Raw genomic sequence first — 23,255 nt, forward strand, 5'->3', positions numbered from 1 at the left:
GATGTCTTCTAAAAGTTATGCAGTTCTTTATCTCCTTGACATCTGAAGGGAGGGTGTTCCACAGGGAGGGTGCCACTACCGAGAAGGCCTTCTCCCTAGTTTCCTGGTTCCCTAGTCTTAATCATGGTTCTTCTATATGCAAAAAGCCTACATATTTTAGCCTTTCCTTGCAAGGAACCTGCTTTTATTCATTAATCATGCTGATTTATCTTTTTGCAACTTTTGTTGGCATCAAACTACAGAATAGTTGTAATTGAATTTGATTTTAAAAGTGCATCTGCTCTGTTATAACTTTCAACACAGTTATTTATCAGTGATTGTTCAGTAAAACAACTAGAAGCATTGGTAATGTTCTTTGAGCTCTTTCCAGAGATGACTTGAAGTGTCCAAGGCCTCATGGGTAAAAGGGCCAAATTCTTTCTGCCCCTGACCAGATATGAATGCATTACCTCTAAGTCCACATGTTGGCCATATCATTTGCACAGTTTATTGTGATAATTATCTTCCAGCTTGAAGACAATAACAATTGTGCAGCCTGGATAACATATGAAGGAAATTTCTCCATTTGGCCTTAATGTCTAATTCATTGTTAGATTTGAGGGGGTTCTGGGATGGGAAGCATGGTCAGAATGTGTTATAACACTCCCTCAACATGGGTAGGCTCCTTACTTTTGCCCAAATGGCTGAAAAATATAATAATTCCATGGTGTTGTGGTAAAAGGTTTACTGGGAAAGAAGTGTCCTTCTTATGCTATTCTGTCACTATGATTTCTTAGTAAAGTTGCATCATTAGGCAATTCAGCCAGGTAATGTCAAGATGGTTATCTGAACAAATCTTCCATGAGTACCTTACTGACACATACAGTAATGACTTTCCCTTTTGTGAACTTTCTGAAAGCAAAATGCATTTTGCCATCTCTAGTGTGACTTCTCAGTTAATAGCTTTAGTGGCAAATTAATCAGATGGTGCCTCTAAATTCATGCATGCATGTTGGTGCATTTGAATGAGATGACCTCTGTAATCTCACATGAGATTTAGAGAAAAACGTGCGCATACTGTGAGAATTCCTTCTTTCACATATTTTGAATCATGTCACTGTGGCTTTTGTTTTATTCACCTTGTTTCCAGATTTTAATAACCAAATCAAAGCAAAAACATTGAGACCCACAGTCTTTTCAGAGAAGTCCCATGAATGTAATAATGTACTTTGGAGTGAGTGAGTTCGCTTGAATACAAAACCCAAAATAGCTGAGAGATATTATCCCTACAACAAAAAACACTAAGTATTCAAGTCTGAAGAATAAGTGAATTCATTTGGCTCAGTCCTGCCACACTCACACACAAATTTCCATACTCACTTAGAGTATGAGTTTTGTTTACACTATCTCACCTGCCCTCTGGCTACTAATTCATTCTAGCATGTCAAGGCAATTATTACAGCAAACCAAGCCCCTGAGCAAATTGGAAATGCTGTTTCTTTAATCAACGTATAACAAATATTTATTTCTGAAAACCATGCTCTCCTGAAGCCCTGCAGCCACAGCCCTCCATGCTGAGCCAATATTGACTTTACTCCCTGTTTTTAAATGACAGTTAAGAGGGAAGCGGCTTGCACTGTTGGTGGTCCTGTGGAGTTTCAGAATTAGACCATTTCAGGCATGGATCCTGTGAGTGGCTTTGAGTTGTTCTGCCTTATTCTCACTTCCCTGTCTGTAAAACGGGAATAGCATAGTAGCTGTTGGTGAATAGCAGATTGTGAATATGCAATCTAAAAAATGATGCTAGCATTGAACTGTAGACATACAGTAGGTTTTAAATAGAAGAGGTATTGGATTTTTTCCCCAGACAGGAAGCTGGGGAGGGGGACACCCAAACACCCTGTTGTGCACCCTTCCTTATGATAAGTATCTTGATGTTGAAAGGTATAAAGTATTAGGTTTTGATGACCCACAGAGCCCGGTAGTATGGAAACCATAGCAACCAGGGGTTGCTATGGACATGGGGATATGATTTATGACCTCTATCAAAGGTCAGCTTTTGAACATTTCTGTAATGTTTATTCTGTAAATCATGGGGCATTCTGCAGAAATCTGTTCATATTGAACAACTGAGACTTTATTGACTCTAGTTTGTGTCTGACATGTATATGTTTACAACTTAGTCTCTTGGGGCAATATCAGGAGATTTTATACTTTTTAGAACATTTATACAAGGCATTCTATCACAACTGAGATATAGAAGTAGATGAGCTTTGGGAGCAAATATGTATTTTATATTAATGAACTTGTTTGTATAGTTGTGGGTATTTCCCAGCTCCCTACTAAATGTGTTGATGGAGATGGGGAGCTAGCTGTTTAGTAGCATGGAAAGGAGATAAGGATGAGAAGGAATAATCTCCACTTTAATTTTAGAGAGAGTTTAGTCATTGCATTTTTTTTTTTTATGCTAGGGTTTAATTGTCCATCTGACATTGGAATTGGTGTAAGGGCATAACTACATTGAGCTGATCAAATGTAACAGAAAACCACACTTTTCACTTTATGCATGAGTCATAATTTAGAGCTTCAGACTTGCATGCTATGTCAAGGGTCACCACTGTCAGGCATCTGCTAAGAGCCCCCAATCCTGTAGGGGGCTGGCTGACAAGAGCCTTTGACTCTTCACTACTGCAGCCTACTTGCTTATCTACCTCTTGCTCTAGCCCACATAGTGGTGGAGCAACAGTCAAAGAAGAATGCCTGCTTGCTCAATGATTCTCCAGCAGGAAAGCTATCAAGTGGTAGCAAGGAGGAGGAGGAGCTGTTGATAATGGCCAGGAACAAGAATCACTATGGGATGGAGGCCATGTGGTTTTTCTTGCCCAAGGGCCTTCCAAAATCTAAAGCCCGTAAGAGTGCACTCTACGTCCTCTCTCCTTTTCTGACTGTAAAGATTTGCTTCTATTAAGCAACCCACAGGATGAAATCTTGCTGCATGGAGATCTTCCCAGAGATCTACCCAGCTGTTGAGGTGTCAGGATGGGGCTCTCCTCATTGTCCCACAGCCCACCAAAGTCCATCTGGTTGCCACCAGGGCAGGAACGTTTATTTTGTGGCAACTAGCTTGTAATTTCCCTCCTAACTTAAAGCAAGCACCAACTCTGCTGAGTGTTCAGCACCTCCTGAAAATGTATTTGTTCACCTAAACCTTTGCTGATCATTTACTTCTCATTGTTGCTGCTTTTACTGTATTTATTGGATTTTAATGTCCTGTTTTATAGTTATGTGTTATAAACTGTTCCCAAAATTTCAATGAAGAGCAGTATAAAAGTGTTTCAAATAAATGTGAAAAATGTGGAAATGCATAGTTAAATATGTAAGTTGCCATCTTTAACATCTGAACAAGAGCAAAATTGATACATTAAAGGATATAAATTGTGAATGCTACTGAAAGTAAATATTTGCACAAATGAGCAACTATTTTCTTTTTCTTTACACTTCATCACACAACAGCAGTGAGTCTCCTTAATGTAGTTACTCAGTTAGGCTTAAATCATGCATTAAGTGTGCTAATATTGGTTTAGTCATACTACATTGCACTTCTCTATAAAAATAGAGAGGTTGTAGCTTCATGGATTTGCCTTGCTGGAGCTGTTTGTTGAAGGATAGCACTGAATATGCTGGAACTAGAAGGGATTCAGTGTAACGTTGCTGTTGCTTGTGATTCATGCTTTCTTACTTATTGTATTTATTAAAGATGGTGCACAAAGGAGTTTATCAGATTACAGAACCTGTTTCTGTGAATATTAAGGGTCAATGTGAAACGCCTTCACTTAGTTGTACCTTGGGACTCATCTAAAATTTGTTAATATTTAGCACAGAAATGTAAATCATGTTAAAAAATCATGCTAAAAGGTTATTTGCTTTCAGATATTTGAATTCCTATAATCTGAAAAGCCTTTCTTTTCCATTTCTAAAAAAAAGTTAGATCAGAGCACTCATGAACTAGACAGTTGTTACCTATATTGTCTTCCCCCCAAGTAGCTCTTTGTTGTGTGTCCCCATGTAGGTAACCTTTTCATTCATCAAGACCTTTCACTCTACAAATGTAGAACACCTATGTAGAATACTAATGGATACCTGGGGATAATTTGATTTTACTTTGATAAAGAGGTTAAGCTGCATTTCACAGTTCTTTGAACACACTCACTACATATATCCAGCATGGCCACCGACTTGGATGGTTTTAAAAGAGGATTTGAAAAGTTCATGTCTACAGTGGCCATACTAGCCATAATGACTGTGTTCTACCTCCACTCCTAGAGACAGTATGCCTCTGAATACTAGTCATTGGGACTCATTAGTGGAGAGAGCGCTGTTGGAACTCAGATCCTGCTTAGGGGTTTCCCATAGGCATCTGGTTGGCCACTGGAAGGGGGCTGGACTAGATGGGTCTTTGGCCTGATCCAGTAGGTCTCTTCTGAAGTTATCAAACCTGGACAAAAATAAAAATACTGCATACCACCAACTGTTGCTGATGACTTTTTAAAATTAGTTGTGCTGATTGATTTCTTGGTATTTCTTCAGTCACTGGTCTAGTTGTGTTGGAGGCGTGAGCTGGAAGGGTGGCATCTGCCGCAATGCAACTGAGACAAGATAAGAGAGGGCAGGTTTCAGAGATAAATGACTTGCAACAAACCATTTCTGTGCAGCAGTGCTGTAATGCAATAGAAACACTTCTTGGGTCTTTATCAGAATAAGCCTCTGGTTCCATATAAGATGAAACCCTTCATTTCATGTCAGGAGCTTCAGCTTGATTTATAGCTGTTGATTTGGTTTTGGAATGTCTCAAAATAAAGTTTAGGGTGTTTTGGTGTTTTTGGTATTCGGTTTATTTTCTGTGAGGCTCATCATTAGTTTCTATTTTTTAAAAAATCCAAACATTCAGAGCAGACAGACATAGATGCATGCAAGAAGCAAGGAAGGAAATACCAAAGACCAAAAAGAAAATGGGGGTAGTCAAGATAAAGAGTAGAGTTGCTTGCTTGGCTTGGAAATCTTTGTATGGGTCAGTGTGTAACACCCAACTTACTATGGCATTTTGCTATTAAGTGCCTTTCTTGCTGGTCTGACTGATGTCCTTTCACCAGGTTTCACTTGTTCATGGCATACTTGAATCATTACTTATTTGTGCATGAAGAGTCTGTTAATAGCAGAAACTGACAGATAGGATGCTGAAACATTAGCCCTGTTTATCTGATAGATCTGGTGATATGAAAGTGCTGGGGAAAGGATTATGCCAACTGGTGGCAGTGTCTTTGCTCTGTTCACATGAGCTAAACAAAGCCCATGTGTGTAGTCACTGTTCAGAGGTATAGATCAAGGTGCTGAGAGGGGGTTTGATGGTGAATAGCAGCAGAAGGGGACATCTTCAGCAGGAAACTGGCCTGGGACCTCAATCTGTGTTGGGAGCATACTCCAGATCACTACCCCACAAATGTTTTCTTCTTCTTAATAAAAAGGGCCATTTATGCACACTTATTTAAAAAGCACAAAGTTTGTTCCTGCGATTTGAATTATATATAGGAAGGCTGGCATGATAATTTAAATCATGGTGGCCGTAGAGACTGACCCATGTAGAAGCACACTAATGATCAGTACAGTAAACTTTAGGTTATATACAATCAAACCACACACAGTCATCCACACAGCTGCGATGTGCTGCTTCCAGTTAGCAACTCACACTTACAGATGCATGCTTCAACCTTGCTGGATCCTCACAGTAAATCTCTCCTGAGATGCTTTAGCTTGAAACTTTTATCTTCACATTCCCCACATTTCCAGAGCTTGCTTTTGGTGCTATGAATCCTGCAAAGTTACCACAAGACAGGAGAAAGCAGGGTACAAAATTTCCAAATGGTGTGGGGAGCCTTTATGAATAGGAAAGACTCCTTAGTCTACACCATCATCTTCAATGAGTTGACAGTGGAGGTGGGTAGAGCTAGCCATTTTCCCCACTACTGCCCCAGGATTCATAATGCCTAAAGAGGACTCAGATCAACAAAATTAATACTACTACTACTAATAATAATATCACCTAGATTTATATACCACCCTTCCTTATAAGATTTCAAGGTGGTTCACTAAAGGGTTAAATGGCTTAGTGTCCCTGTGTGAATAATCTTACTGAAGGTGATTGTTTCACATAAGGATTATTCAACAAATCTTTGAACAAAACAGCAGTTGGTTGTGCACCGTGGTAATCTTTGATAAAATTCCCAGTGATGGTAAAAGAACAGGACTGAACCAAGAGGTTTAAGTCAGGTTGCTTGCTTTCTACATTTCCCCCCTCAACTTTTATGCCAAAAGCTCTATTATGTTTCCTGAATTTGTATTATGTTTTACATCCCTTTTCACCTGAGGAGTAAGAAAAGATAAAGTTATGTATAACATCTCATTGTGAGTTTTCAGGATATAATTTCCTATGCAAATTAAGGTAAACAAAAATAGATTTAAACATTAAACAACCATGTGTGAAATTATTTCAGTTACTCCATCATTCCACCACTTGTCCAGTGCTCCACTTCCCAGGGAGTGAGGAGCTGTTAACACTGCATTTTGGCAGGTGACTTTCCTGTTCTCTCTGTTAAGTGGCAAGATTCTAATCATAAGATATTCAGGAAAAGGAAAACAACTGGGTGTGTGTGTGTGTGTGTGTGTGTGTGTAAAGAACAGCATCACACAGGTTGCAGTTGACAGCTGTAACCTCAAGGAGAAGAAAAGAAGCTTTTCAGGTGATGTGAGAAATGTTGAGTAACATTCTAGAGCAGGGTGTGCCAGGAGAATGTGGGAAGTGTGGCGGGAAGATTAGAGGACAATCATTATTATATTTTGGGAATATTTCAGTTCTTATGTAGCTGCAGTGTTTTACACTTTCTGGATTTCCCATGATCATATAAGGTAGTTGTGTTCGGTGTTATAAATCAAGCACTGCTAGGTGTTGTTTCTGTTTGTTTTCCAATGCTTTTCTTATCAATAAAAAACTGGTGTGGTGTGAGAAAATTTTTATTCTGAAAGTGTGGCCCAGAGAAAAAAGTTTGAGAACCACTGTTCTAGAGGTTTTTGCAGGAGCTCGCATTCTTGGGTTGAGCTTAGAAAGCTCTGGAAATATTGTGAACGTGGCTGGGGCGGAGTAGTAGAAGGGGAGTGTTTTATTAAATAATATCATGTCTGCATGGTTGTAAATACTGCCTCTATTTTGACAGAACAAAAATATAGATACACTGAGAATGCAGTCCTATGCACACTTACTTGGGAGTAAGCTTCATTGAACACAGTAGGACAGGCATTCCCAAACTCAGCCCTCCAGCTGTTTTGGGACTACAACTCCCATCATCCCTAGCTAACAGGACCAGTGGTCAGGGATGATGGGAACTGTAGTTCCAAAACAGCTGGAGGTGCGAGTTTGGGGGTGCCTGCAATAGGACTTACTTCTACATGCATTGGATTGTCATGTGAATGTTATGCTTTAATATAAGTGCTATAAATTAATTGCTTGGGCGACTTTTCAAAATAATCGTAATAATTCTATTCTGTCAGCCATAGTTGCTCAGGAGCTTCCAAGTGCTTTGTGTTAGCTTCTTTGCCTGATTTGAAAGTTCTCACTGATGTCTGTCTCTCCTCATCATCTTTTATAATTTGCCTGTGTTTAAAAAGCAAATGGCATTACTATGTAATTAGTGCTCCTTGATGCCCTTAGAAATGAAGCATTAGTTTGACCTCATAGAATTCTCAGCTGGTGACATATTTTATGTGATTAATGATTTACAGAAGGAAAGCTTAAATGTAAATGTTTAAACTTCAACAAAACGTAAGTCCCCTTGAACTATTGATAGTTGTTATTAATATTAAATAAATAAAATAATTCCAAATCTTAATCAAGAACCTGATGGATGTGCAGCCACAATATTATAATCTTTGCTTATATTTTAAACATGTTATCATATTGGATGAAAAACTAAAGGGATTTTTCCCAAGAGAAATAATTCAGTATCTTGTGTTTTATGTTGTAAACTGCCCTGTGATCTTCAGGTGAAGGGAGGTATAAAAATGTAATAAATAAATAAAATAAAATAAAATAAAATAAAATAAAATAAATAAATAACGGTATTTCAGTTCCTGTGGAAGAAAGATTTGAACAAAGTAGCAGAAATGTGTGGCCATGTGAATGCTTTACCTCATAGCAGAGAATTAATGAATATCACTCAAAATAGTTCGTGAAATTGTAAGTTGGTTTATTAATATTGGTTAGAAGAAAAGCTATTTGTTTGCAATCAAGAGACAGCAATCTACCAGAAATAATAAAAAAGCAATTTCTTAAAATGAAAAGGAGAAAGACAATACGCAGAGGAAAGGCAGTGTAGATTTGCTAAGGATTTTTTTTTTAAATTTATGAGTTTTCTATAGATCTGTATTATGCAATAGTAATAGGGATGGTCTAACCAAGAGCTAAAGACTAAGGTTGTGCACATGGTTTAATCCTACCTTATGAGCAGCAAATCCTATATCCCTTCCAAGTGAAAAGCTCTAAAGCCACTCAGATTAAATCATTTGAGCACCATGGTATATTGCCATAGATGAAGGGATTTAATTTCTCGTAGGTTATGCACCGACTTCAGAATTAAAATTCTAATGTCTCCAGTAGCTTGCCAGGCACTGTGACATCTTTTGAATTCATTGCTACAGAAAGTTCCGATGTCCACTAGCATAAATGAGTTTTGAAAAAGATTCAGTATTGCAGAGGATTGCTACTTGCTGCATTAGCCAGAAATACATCATTCACATTCAGAGGCAGTATATGTCTTCCGGCCAAGTCCTGCAAACAAACAAAAGGAGGATGAAGGTTGTGTTCTACTTTTGTCAACTGCCTAGCAGCATATGAAGCATTGTTGAAGATGCTAGGCTAGATGGATCATTGACATGATGCATCATGGCAGTTCTTGTTAAAAGAATTTGGCATGAATTCTATCTAAATGGTTTTGAGTGTGTCTTTTGTTGTCTTGGTTAGTTGTTCCTTTAAGTGGTACTATATTTGTATTGGCTGAAGTACTATCTCTGGTAGTATTGAGTGCAAAACTGTACAATACCTATTATTTAAGTTAATCTTACAGGTGTGCAAATGTTTTCAGGTACACAGCTATTGTCACCAGTGCAATGCTTCTCAGAATGTAGAGTGGGTCTTTTGGGAAAAGTGGAACACATGAAAGGGGAGAGCAAAGTTTGAAGTTGGTAAAGGTAGATATTTTTTCACTATCACCATCCAAGGCAAGGTTGGGTTGAATTATCCACACTGGACTTGTGGTGACGACTGCTTCCCCTTCCACACCACGCAGCCATGTGATTTATGAAAAGTGCTGCTTTACCTGGTGTTCACTCGTATATGGTTTTAAGAGGGGTTAGATATGATTTGTTCCACTCACTCTAATGATCTGTACATACTTTCTGTTAGATGGTTGGAGGTTGAGGGTATCAGAAGATAGGATGTTCAGATGGTAGGATGTTTTCATCTTTCATATAGCTCAGTTGCTAAACCATGAGACTGTCAATCTCAGGGTCATGGGTCCGAGCCTCACATTGGGCAAAAAGATTCCTGTATTGCAGGGGGTTGAACTAAATTAGTCTTTTGGTCCCTTCCAACTCTACAATTTTATGATTCTATAATTCTAGAAGTGAGCAAGAATAAAAAATGTTGAGAAACACTGCACTCATATTTGATGTTGCTCTTTATTCAGCAGTAGAAGCTGCCATCACCACATACCAAGATGATTTGACACCTACATCTGAACTGTTATGTGGAACACCTGCTTATAATCCAGAAGTTGCCTATTAACAAATTCATGTTTCCAGTATTCTGACAAAGTTAGAATAAAACAAACAAACAAAATTCTAACAGGAGAAAATGCAACACTCAAATGTGTTCCTTGACCATCCTCACTGCTCATAATATCTTTTTTAAAAAATTGGGAATTGCTGCATGAAATTAATTCAATTATCTCAGGTTTTGGGAAACAGGCCGCACCCAAGATTATAAAAGCTGGAAATGCTGAAAGGCATAGATAAAGGTTGTGGAGGGGTGAATGTGTTGCATTACTGTAGAAACATAAAGAGAGTCTTTGTTTGCATCTTATTACGTAGGAGGGTAGGCATTTTGTCTGTTTCTTTATATTTATAAGTGTGTGTAATGCATTTATCCAAAGTCTCAAAGCTGAATAGAAAATATAAATGTGTGCAGAAATGTATGTCTTTAGCAATAAATGTCACTTGTTGTATATACCCAAGAATGGAATTCTTCATGATCAGCCACACTTTTTAGAAACCAGTTTATTGGATTTTTCATCCTTTTGTCTTGAGAAGTGATTGAGATTTCCTTGTTAAAAATATATAGATTTAAAAATCCCATCTAAACTATATTAATTATATAGTAGAGAGAGAGAGAGAGAGAGAGAGAGAGAGAGAGAGAAGGTTTAAACAATGAAGAATTTCAGATTTTAACAAATTATGACTATATAAACCCATACAATAAATCAGCCATCTGGAAAACATTCCTTATCACCAGTGGTTTTTTTCTGGGGGGCAGGGGGGGGTCACAGGAATACGCATACCCCTAAACATTTTGTGAATCTTTGTACTTTTGTCCATTTACTGTATTTATTTTCCCTGATTTGAACTATAAAATGCTGATTTTCTTGAGTCAAAATGAGAGTACCCCTAAACATTTTTTTTTAGAAAAAGAAAGCACTGCTTATCACTATGTAGAGGAATATTCTATAATATCTAAGTGGACTAAGTGGAGACCTACAAGCTCCTCTTTTTTTTTTTTTCAATTTGTGGTATAATCAAACACAGCTTCCAAACATTGAAAGGCCATATTGTTAATTGTAGTGGGACACTGAATGGAGTTTAAAAATATTCAACAAATGAAAATGACAAGATTTCACAGTGTCTTCAATAAAGGGATAAAAATCAAGAAATATTTCAGATAACAATAACAGCAGAATATAAATGTGAAGAAAAGAAGAAACTGATGACCAACCTGAAATTTGGTTTTTGAGAGATGTGTTTGAGATAGTAAGAAGACATTCATAATGAAATAGCTAAATCGGAAGGAATTGTAGTTTAACAAGGTCAAATGAGACAGAAGAATAAAAGTAAAGGTCATTATGAAAAACCAAGGTAACCCAAGTAGAATGAATAAATAATGCTTGAAAGAAGCATAAATATAAAAATAGAAGAGGCTGAGAACGGAACTATAAGGAACCCCAACAAAAAGAGTGGAAAGGGAACCATTAACACCAACAGCTGGTGGAGAGATAGCATCAAATCCATGAAAGAATGTGCCCATGAAAACATGGAAAGTACAAAGAGACAAGAATAATAGATTGGTCAACAGTAGCAAAAGCTTTAAAAAGGATCAAAGAGTAAGAAGTGAATAGTTAAATTGTCATGAGATGTAGCTAAAAGATCATTAGCAACATTAAGAACAATTTCAGTTGCATGGTGACAGCAGAAGCCAGATTGGAAGGGATGAAACATGGAAAAAACAAAAAGAAAATAATACATTGGGAAAGGAAAGGCGTTTTATAAGTGACGGGGGATACCAATGATTACTCAAACGTTGCTTGTCATTTAAGGGGAGAGATTGCTTTGCCATTGTAACTACCTGACTTTTTCTCAACCATGTCTTTACCTAACTTTTTCTGAAAAATATAACAAAATAAGCAAATCTGGTACTAGCATAGGAACCAAATTATTTCGAAATATGAGCAGCAATAACCACTGAAAAAGATCCACAATAAATACACTACATATTAAAACTTCATTTGCGACCTGATAACTGAAAAAAGAGGCAAAGGCTTGGTTGAACTTGTGTTGCTTTAAGATTAAATCCATAAAACACCTGCATAGGGAAACAGCTATTGGTGCAGAACTAACTTCAACATAGAACTAAAACTGCAGCTGCTAGGGCAACCAAACTCCTGTCTGCAGGAAACAGAGTTACCACTATCCAACTTACTTGCTTCCCAGGCCATGCCATGAAGGCAAGTAGGTAGACCTGGCTACATCGCCAACTCCCCTTCCTGAGACCCCATAGCTCCAGGCAGATGAGACAGGTTCGTCCTACAGGCAGCTCCTGTCCCAATTTACAACCCCATATCTCAGATAGCAAACCTCAGAGCCAGCCCGTTACCCTGAAAGGTCCCCTTCCCAAAATATGAGTAGCAATCACCACTGAGAATGATCCGCACTAAATAAACCATATATTAAAACTTGATTTCTGAAGACTGTTTTATTGGAGGCTTTCAGAACAAAACCTACATTGGGGTTTTCAGGCTGACCTGGCAAATTTCCAAGTTAAGAAAGGTTTTTTCCAAATGGGCATTGCCGCAGCTTATACTGCTTATTTATAATTTTCCATTTCAAAACATTACAATACATATATTCCATCACAAACAACAGAAAAGTGATTTGTCACTTTAATGTTGATAAGAAAAGAAACCATATCTAGAAGGTGGATAGTTTGTTGGATTTAAGATGGCTTTTATCCTCATGGGCACAACTCCAAACACATTAAGGTTTCACTCTTGCACATAATTATGCATGTATGTGTGGCATCTACTTCATTTGGATTTGTGTGAATAGAACTGCATACACTATTCCAACAAAATGTTCTTTCCCTGTCTAAAGCATTAATTCTACCATTTCAAATTGTTGCAGGAGTAAGTTTAGCTGTATTGACATCTAATAGCAGGATTATTGGGGTGGGGTGGGGAGTTTTAACAAGACACCTTATTGTCTCCTTTATTACACTGAGTCATTTTCCCTCTACGCAGGTGTCCATTGATGAGCGTATCAGGCAGTTGCATGAGGCCCACCGAGATTTCGGTCCTACTTCTCAGCACTTCCTTTCCAGTAAGTAATTGCTCTTTGTTGTTGTTGCTAACTTGTTTAAGAAACTATTAAAAGTTTGTTATGTAGTCAGTCTTTACAGAAATGATAGCTAGGATTTCTTGTCTGGCCTTTGATTAGAAACTACCATTGTGGACAATTTAGTAATCCAGCAGTTAAGATTCTGTGTGAACTGAAACTTTGGCTCAGAAGTTCATAAAATTCTGATGCAAAAAAAAAAAGCCTCTAAAATTATGACCTACTACTCATGAACACAAGATAAAGTGGTAAACCTATTTAGTGACTGTTCCACTTCAGACTAGGGTGTCCCTGGATTTTGGGCACCTGGTGCGAATATAATTTCCAAGGTACAAAAAATTAAATGCCAGGGAAAGGGGCTGTAGGTAACCTAGCCATCTTGCTGGTATTTTACGTATAGACTTTCCCTGCCATGGTTGAGTATTCAACCTGGGAATAAATATACCCCTACCTGCTACTTGAGGTGATATAGTTGAAAGACACAGGTTTACCACACTTATCTGGTGTTTGTTTGCGCAAACAACATTTGCCATCTTCCAGCAACTTGGGTTTTTTTTTATATGACATTCGTTCTTTCCAATGTTTGTCTACATTTAAGAAGAACTTTCTGTAGAGAAAGACATTGACTCAAACGATTACAGGATCTTGTTCATTAGAATTTGATCTATATACGTACTATTGTTTATTTGTTGCTATAGGAGGGAATGAAAGCTATTCATTTATCTGGGTGCAGCCGGTGACAACCGATAAAGTGGTGAAGTGAGCATGCGCTAAACTGCCAGAGGCAAGCACCAGATCCTTTCAGTTTTGTCTCAAGATTTCTATTAGTTTCCACTGTTGGGAAACTAATAGAAAGGCAGAAGCAAAACTTCCCATCATTCCATTGTCTCATAGAACTTACTGTGAGCCATTAAGAATAAATCCTACTCCCAGTTACACAGCCAAGGTTCCATTTCTTGGGCATAGTCTAAACATGCAGCAGAATGAATTCTGGGTTGGTAGCGTGGATTGTACTGCTTCAAACTGTCAATGTTGGCTCACACTTTTGAATCTACCCTTAACACAGTAGACTATAAGTACAGGAAGTGGCAAAAAAAACTCCCCCCCCCCCGATCTTTACTTTTGTTGGAAACGGAGAAGCATTCAAAAATTATATAAATTTTAAAATATTATATATCTATATATATTACCAGCAGTCTGAAGTGGAACTGTATACTCTACCACCTCAGTATTCTACCACCTCATTGAATGTCTAGAGTGAGACAGTTTTTCAGTGTGGCTTTTATAGGAGAATATTTGCTAAATAGATAATTTGTCTGCACTATGTAGTATTTCTGCATAGGTAGCATGCCTATAAAGATTCAAGTGATGTGCAACAAGGAAAAATAGTTTGTTCTATCAAAATCAAACAGGAAAGCATTCATCTATTCTGACCCATAGGATTGTTGTGACTGCAGGTACAGGGTTGGAGTTCCAGCGCAGGATTTCCTAAAGCAGGTTGTCTGACTCCGCAGAATCTACAAAAGAGCCAGGCAGATAGTGCTACTTGCTTTCCACTCATTAGAAATATTATATCAAAAAATATATGGGATATATACTAAACACAGGGTACCTAATTTTATCTTTGATGTGAGGGGCAGTTGAATTTCGAAAAGGGGCTAGTAAACAAGCAAACAAAAAAAGGAACATGGAACACACAGGCAGCCTCATTTATGAGAATAAGAGGCAGTCCTAGCAGCTACATAAACATCTTTCAACTTTTACTAAGCCATCTGCAGGTGTGATGATCTATTGAATCCTGCAAAGGTTGGTTTTAAGACACTAGTTCCGTCAGTCTTCTCTGCATCTTTATGGATATACACATGAACCACCTCTGCGGGATCTGGAACTTGTTTTTATCATTCTATTTGCTGGCTACAAAATCATGCATCTTGTTACACACCACCCCAATCTCCACAGCAGTACAGGACTTTCAGGCACATTTTACGCGGGGTCTGTGTTTGCTTTTGGAAAATGAGGCACAACAGAGACAGTGGTGTCTTTATAATATATGGTTTATTTACACATATATATTAACCTGAGTCTAAATTAGAGGGATCCCCAGCATTACACTGCAAGACGGTCTCTTGCCTCTTCCATAAGCACAGCATTGGATTTAAACAGACACCAGCCATTTCTCTGCCTCTCTCTCCAGCTCAATGCTTACTCACTGTTGCATAACTCTTAACTGCAATCCCTAAACTCTTGGCTTTTTCTCTGGAGTCAAAGGGGTCCCACCTCTTTGCATTCTGGAGTGAGTTCCTTTGATGCACTGTTGTGCTAAACAGCTCCTTACCCCACAGGCTAACACCTCCAGGAAAACTAGTCTGGGTTACAAAGCACTACCTTGACCTAATTAGCCCTTAACTCACGGTAATTTCAGAGGGTTTAGAAATGGTCTAATATACAATTTAAGACATACAGGTCTGACATCCGGTTTTAACTCACAAGCTGTAATTCTAACGTACAGAATCTAGGCATTTAGCACCCACAAATTAATACATTACAAATTCAACATACAACATATTTGTTAATGTGTCTACACAAGGAAGTGAAACAATGGTTTCTTGGGACTGCAGCATGAGATTTAGTCTCAACTCACTGTGGACAAGGGTTTAAACTCATTGGTGATTGTAGAGAAGGAAAGGGTGGAAATTTGGGGAGGGGGCAAAGCAAGGCCTTGCACAAGTAATTTGGAAGCTACTGTGCTTTTCACAAAGCTGCTTCTTTCAAAATGTTCTCTCATGTTCAGTTAGTACAGATGTTTCCAGCTGGTTATTATCATACGCATCTGTCTGCCTGCTTTCAGCTAAGGTATCTTTAATGACAATGGCTACTTTTTAGGATGAAACGTATTCCATTTGCAAGTTATAGTGCTATTCAGCAAGGCTATTATACTGATGCCCAACTGAGGACAGAGAAAACTGATGCACATACCTGCTTATTAAAGTGTTTTAGTCTTCATAATGTCCTCTCATGACCTCCACTAAGAAGCTGGTAGTGATCAGGTACTCATTTAAAAACTACATTCAAGCAAGGGCACTATGCTACATCCACTAACTGAAATGGTGGGAGGAACAAAAAGCCACAGCAGAAAAGGTACTTCAAAATGGCAACTAATAATATCCTCTAACTCAGCACTGGAAGTGGGGGGTGGGGAAAGAGATGGTTATCACTGGTACAGCCTTTATGCAGTATGTTTTGAAGTCTTTTGAAAGACTACTTGAAGCAGCATCAAAGCAGCAAGGCACAGATTGAAATGAAGCTGTTTGAAAGCCACGTCTTTGGCCTATTGTACTGCGATTATAGGAAAGTAAATAACAAAACCATATTTAAAGGATTGCATCAGTGGAATGCAGCATAGGCACAGGATAATGGTCTCCTGCTGCTTGTTTGATGCATGACTAGGGAAAACCAAGGAAAAGATGCTGAGGTTTCATTATCAAAGTAAAATACATTGTGAGCTGATGGTTGAAATGACTTTACTGCGACTACACCAGATCATTAATGAAGTAGGTGGGGCCACCAGGCGTGGCAAGACTTGGGTGTGCAATGCAACATAGTATTATTGAGCAGCTGCATTGTAATTGGCATCAGGAATAAAGCTGGGGTTTCAGGCCAAGAAGAAACATGCCTGTTCTTTAGAAGGTATAGATTTTAAAGTATGATGTGCTATTAAGAATAAATTGTTTTTTCACAAGCATATTTTGGACACATTTCCTATCTGTACTATTTTGTGACACACACATGCAGACGAGTAGAACTCTTTTTTGAACTGCACATTTTACAGCATGGTAGCTTTTATATGTAAAATGTGACTATTCTTTTGAAGCTCATTAACAAAAACATTCTATTTGATTTTACAATAATGCCACTTATTTTATTTTAGTGATTTATAAGTTATTACAATTTTGTCACTTTGAATGCCATTTATGCTTGTCTACGGAAGTTAATCCAAGTTTAAAACAGCCTCCTGTCTTTGCTATGGAAGAAGAAATTTGAATGCATGTGTTGACTACCACCCCATGCTTCAGGTAGACTTGTCCACCTTTCAGAAGAAAACAAAACCTGGAAGTATCACTTGTGTGATCATGCATCACTCTTTTAAAACAAACAAATTATTATTATTATAATTATTACCATTATTTATTACTTTCGTATACTGCCCTTCATCCAAAGATCACGGGGCTGTTCACAACATAAAAATACAAGATGAGAACACATAATAAAATAAACACAAACACAAACCAATAGCCTTCCTCCCACAAATACATTTAAAAGGTCATAGAATGCTAATCAGCCAAAGGCCTGGTTATAGAAAAGCATTTTTGCTTGGCACCTAAAGATATGTAATAAAGACGAGCCTCCCTAGGGGGAGTATTCTACAAATGGGGAGTCACTGCAGAAAAGGGCCATTCTTGTATTGCCACACGCTGAACCTCTAATGGAAGAGTCATACGAAGAAGGGACTCAGATGATGATTGCAGGGTCTGGATCAGTCTATATGGGGAGAAGCAATCCTTGACACACAGAGCAATTTTTAAAAGAGACATGAAAGTCCACTGAGGGTGGGGAGGGATCGGTCATGGCATTTCAAGGACCAAACTTACCAGCAGCTCAAGCAGTTGGATTTTGCTACAGACTTATAGTAAAAGTATCTTTTAAGCTCCATTCTGGAGAGAAAATAGTTTGAGCAGACCACACCCACTTCACTCAGATAGAACAATATTACAGTGATGGCAAGAGTCAGTGGCAGATATCCTGTGAAGTGCAAGCAGAAGGAAGCTCTCAAAAGGAAACATTGTTGCTCCCTTTTCCCTGTGCCCTCTGAAAAGCCTTTCCAGATAGGGTGTACCTTAACAGCATGGGATAGGCCGTATGGGCTGCTGGTGAGAAGGTCATGGCCCAAACTTAAGTGCAAGTAGCATTTTACTTGGATAAGGAAACCACCTGATTTTTGTCCATTTCCCTTTTCTACTGCACCCCACATCCCATGTCATTCAGGTGCGTCCCCTGACCCTCTGAAGAAGCATTGCACAGTGCAGGAGAGACAGAGAGAATTGAAGATCATTCTTCAATTATCTTCCTTCTACTCCTGGTTCACAGAATCCAAGCCACTTCACAAAGACTTTTAGCAGGCATTGGAAGGGAAGTAGATTCCATTAGAGAATCTTCATCTGAAAGACATGGGTGAAAAGTCTTCATCTGAGATAATGAATATGGATCAGTACAGTAAGGGACACAAATGCAAATATAATTTCTGGATGTCAGGCATTTGAATGTGAACCTAAAAGAGTTGACTGAAAGATGTTCCTTGCTTCTGTGATAAAAAATGAGCCTATTCCTGAGAAAGGAAGGTCATAACTGAAAGGGCAAGGGCCTGACACTAAGGTCACAGAAAGACCCTGAGAAAGCAAGAATCATGATAAAAGGAACACAGGGAATCCAAAAGAATTTATTTGTATGGGCAAAAGCCTCAGGAAAAGCACAACAGCAGGGTTATATGCCTTTTATATATCCGTTGGAACAAATGCAACTTTGAAGTTGCCAATACCAAAAGAGGGAGTAAGAAAAAGAACTTTGCTATGGAGCCCAGCTTAGGTAGAGTGGGGGAAAAGCAGCCAGAGGGAAGACTACCAACATTTCATAAGAGTTTATATTGGGCCTTTCAAAAATCACATTGCTTTACAGTGCTGAACTACTGTAGTGTGTTAATGAGCCCTTCCTAGTCCACAGGTTCTATTTATAGTTAGCAACACAGTGGTGGCAAATATTGTGATAGTTTTATTGTCTATATTTACATAACATGTCATGAAGCGAGTCAGGGCAATAAAATATGAATATTTAAGTCCAATTTTAAAGTCACATTGTATGTGCAATTAAACCTTATTTCTGCAAGCAACATTCCACGTACCCAGTCATAGTGATACCACGCATGTTAGCTAATGGAACAGAACATAATAGTGTGCTATCAGTATCTTGACGCCATCAGCAAATAAAACATATACATGTTGGGGATTACTGCTAAATACCACAGTTAAGGAAAATGGGAAATGTATGACAAAGAGTTCCATTGCCCAGGAGCAACACAGTCTTTTCCGCTAATAACTAATTTGGGTAGCTGAAAGAAAACAGGGCCATCCAAATGTAAGAGATAAACTTCTGCATACTTCAGAACATAAGGAGAGCTTGCTGGGTCAGTCCAACATTCTGTACCAACCAGATACCTGTGAGAAACTTGCAAGCAGGACCTGATCACAAGAGCAAGATTTTAAAGGTGAACTAGACCTGCTTAAGCCCCAGACAATCTATAGCAAGTATTCTGGAATGAGACTTAGAATTGGAGTGATGCCTTTCCCATCTCTGTCTCTGTATACCACAACAATAGAAGACCTTGGCAGAAGGTTACATTTTGAGATAATACTTCTTATTTCAGCATTTCCCTTGTGCTTGGCATCAATGATAAGTCCAACATTTGCAAAATACCTATGTAATCACTTAGCTTAATTTAGCTTGAAATGTCCCAATTTAAATATTTTCAAAGAATAATTATGAACCTGATGAGTAAAAGTATTACTTTGTGGTGCTCATGCAGTTATTTAAGGGCTGCAGTTGTTTGCTTACTTAAGGCTAGAAAGAGAATTTGTGTTGAGTTCTGAAAGTTACAGGCTTTAGCACTTTCTAGATGAAAGCATAAGCAGGTGTTGGTAGTGAACTTAATACATGGTCCATTTTCATCCCCCCCCCCAAAAAACCCCCCATATATTTGCTCTCTATTTTATATTTAAAGAAAGACATATTATTATTGCAGTTCACAAGGCGTTGTGATCTGTGGCTCTTCTTCATTAAGAGTGTGTGGGGCATAATCTCATGTTCTGTTTTACCGAATTGAAGACAGACAAAATGAGATGTGGGAGATCCATGATAAGATCTCTCAAAGTTTCCTCCCATGCTGTTTCCTCACTTGAAATATATGCATACCACTGCTTTCCCCAAAAGGGTTTGAGCCTTCAGCAGCATTGCAGCTGAACCCTTACAAAGGCCTGAGAGCTTTGCAAGTATTCTATGTGAACATTTGCAAAGTGTCTGCCATCATCTCCTCTTGCCCCAAGGCCCAGAAATTTATAGGTCAAGAGAAGACAGCTGTAGTGTGCAATCTCAGGCTCCATTAGTGCATCTTTTCCCACCAGGAACTGGAAACAGAAATCCCAGAATTCTCAGCAGGATACAGGTGGTTCACATATCACAAATGATGTCCCCCTCGCCCACCCCTGAAATTATCAGACTTGTAGTCCTGGTTACAGTTGCCAGCAGGAAAAGGCACTCTATCAGGGCTTGAATCACCAGCTGCTGCCCTCACCTTCTCCTGTCCCAAAGTAAGTGTTACATCTTGGACAAGTGGGATGTGGTGGCTCAGTGCTTCTGGCACCTCTAGATCAATAATCATGTCAGCCCTGCTGCAGAAATGAAAGCCAGGTACTTGTATTGTCCCTGTAACAAAATTATTGTATTTTGATTATAGTTTGTATTTAAGAAGAACATTATAGATTTTATAAATACTTTTGTAATCTGTAAATGAAATATGTGTATGCTTTATATGTAATTGTCCAGCAATCACTTTCAGCAAGGTACTAAATATACGGGAATACATTTATCATTGGCTATTCATGTAATCAGTGGAAATTACCCTGGAACAGTGTCACAGATGCATATTATTATTATTATTATTATTATTATTATTATTATTATTATTCATACTCCACTCATCTGTCTGGGTTTCCCCAAACACTCTGGGCAGCTTACAGCAACATTATATGATATGCCATTTTTTGTTGGATGCCTTATTTTCAATAGCTGCCCATCAAATAGATGATACGTGTATTTCATGGCCATAGCTGTTTGTTTTGACACCAAAACATTGCTGTCAGGATCATGGTTTGGGCAGTCTTGGTAGACCGTAAGGCACGGGTTTCATTCTAAAACTATGGATCAAAAGTTAGAGTTCTAAGTGTCATGGAATCATAAATAGTAATAGACACAGGAAGAGATTAGGAACATCATCAGTTCAGTACAAAAGTTAATAGAGATGCAGAATAGGAATAGAGCTGCTCTGTTAATTAGGAGAAATGTGTGACAAATAGTACGTCTTAAAAACGTACCAAACAGAGTGTGCTGTCTTTCTGATACACCACAATCTTCAAATGAAGTAGGTGTGTGTGTAATATTGCTGTTTGCAGAACTGTGACATGCAAGGAAACCAGGCCTAGATTGATTTTACGCTCTGTGGATGACTTTGCAGCAGGCAGTGAACTGTTTTTAATGTTATAGAGACAGATGTTGTCTATGCAGTAGATGTATACTGTTGCTGGTAAAAAAAAGTAACTCTCGTTAGCCATATAGATTTTTGCAGTCCTTACAAAATTCCATTTGCCTGACTTGAGGTAATAAAGCACAACTTCAAACTTTGAAACCTTTATAGAAGATTTGCTACTCTCTGAAGTCTAGGAAGTAAGTACAAACATTTTATTCTCTGTGTATGTGCAAGACAGTCTGCATTATATTTGAAAGCAGAATGACAATAATAACAATATTTAGGCACAAACACCAAAGTTCACAGTTGAATGGTACCTTTTTTAAGGATCAGCCAAAGTGAGCTTTTGAATTTTCCAGAACTCTTTGTCAGGCAAGATACTTCACAATGACGGTTGGCGTGACAAGGAAAAACAAATACAAAAATTGGGCTAGATGTTCTGGCTCTGAGACCAGTTTGTAGACTCACTTCCTATATGGAGGCTGCATGCTGAGTAAGCCCCTCCAAGGTCCTACATATAACAAGTTACGTACACGCTTAGGATTCTGTGATAAAGAAGCAAAGGCTGCTTTCCTCATTGTTTCGGAAAATTTGGCTTGTAACCCAGATCAGTCATGAAAATTAAACAACCAGGTTCCTCGGCAGGCAGAGGGGAGAAGAGAAACATGGCAGTCTTTATCAGTGGTTAGTTTTGGAATATAAAAGAGTCAATTAAAGCCAAATAATGGAGTATTACCTAGTGGATGGCAGGAGCACAACCCTTAAATTGCAAAATCAATTTCCAGGTGTTAGAAGATTATCTCCCTCTATTTGTAGATTCCACCCACCCTGAACAGCTAGAGTCATAGTTCTTCAGGACACATAATGAGTAAAGGTAGCTCTGTTGATCCATAAGAAGAAAGAAAAATGCCAAAGTCCACAGATGTGTAATACCATTAATAGGACCTACCCAAAGTCACAGGAATGTGCAAAGCATCCGAGTTCTCCAGAACTCTTAAGCAGGCAAGTGCTTCACAAACAGCTATTGCATTGATTTTAAGATTTTGGAATCAAAATTGACATTTCTGCCCCCCTCTTGTCTAATCAAACAGATGTGCTGAAAATAGTGTCCCACAGTTAGGAGTCAATGGGTAAATAGGGAAACAATTACTCCATCTGTAGGACTATTCCAAACAAACAAAACCCTAAAATTCAAACAGAATTGCAACTTTAGCTTGTTTTAATCTATCATGTGCATTATGCTAAAATGCAAAAGAATGTAAACTGTTTTGCAGCTTACTCTGTTATTGTGTTATATAATTTTGCCAGTTATGAGGAAATTACAGAGCAGCAATATCATTTTATTCTCAACACTTCTACAAATATTTTATTTCTTTTTTAAAAATTGACTAAGATGAGGCTTAAGTAAACCATTTTTACTGGCATTAGGAGTCAGATAGGATATACCATTATTTAGGTAGTTGAAGGAGTTCTCTCATTACTCTGCATCCAATAACGGGACCAGCATTGTGTGTAACTTGACATCCAGGTAGAAGAAGGACAGAATCTTGTGCTATCATGTCATTTGGTAATAAATTTCATTTCTACTATTTACGATACTCTCTCTTTCATTGGAAGTTTTTAAGCAGAGGTTGGATGTCTGTCTGTCGTGGATGCCTTAGCTCAGATTCTTGCATTGCAGGGGGTTGGACTCTTGGGACCCATTCCAACTTTACAAGTTGATGATTCTATGGATAAATTTTATGCAAACTAATTTAAATGAATGAGTATGACTAAATTGGTTCCATTACTTTCACTAGGTCTACTCTGCATAACATTTAGCTGAATGCCGCTCTAGAAATAATCTTAGTTCCTGAAGCTGCTTCCCTATTTACCAATTTTTTTTAATCAAATATCAAAATGAAAAGCATACAGGGAAAGTGCTATACTTCTGCAGAAATGG

The 23,255-nt window shown here is 38.2% G+C and overlaps 1 protein-coding gene across 25 annotated transcripts in view; it reads left to right on the forward strand.

Annotated features, from left to right (window-relative positions):
* Positions 1 to 23,255, forward strand: part of DMD (dystrophin) — a 984,302-nt gene that overhangs the window by 837,899 nt on the left and 123,148 nt on the right. For all 25 annotated transcript variants that reach the window (XM_083438913.1, XM_083438919.1, XM_083438923.1 and 22 more), the window contains one exon: positions 12,870 to 12,948. In XM_083438913.1, coding sequence (XP_083295039.1) covers positions 12,870 to 12,948 — 79 coding nt within the window. The remainder of the gene's footprint in view (positions 1 to 12,869; positions 12,949 to 23,255) is intronic.

Source organism: Podarcis tiliguerta (assembly GCF_965153285.1).
Source record: "Podarcis tiliguerta genome assembly, chromosome: 4".
Taxonomy (NCBI): Eukaryota; Metazoa; Chordata; class Lepidosauria; order Squamata; family Lacertidae; genus Podarcis; species Podarcis tiliguerta.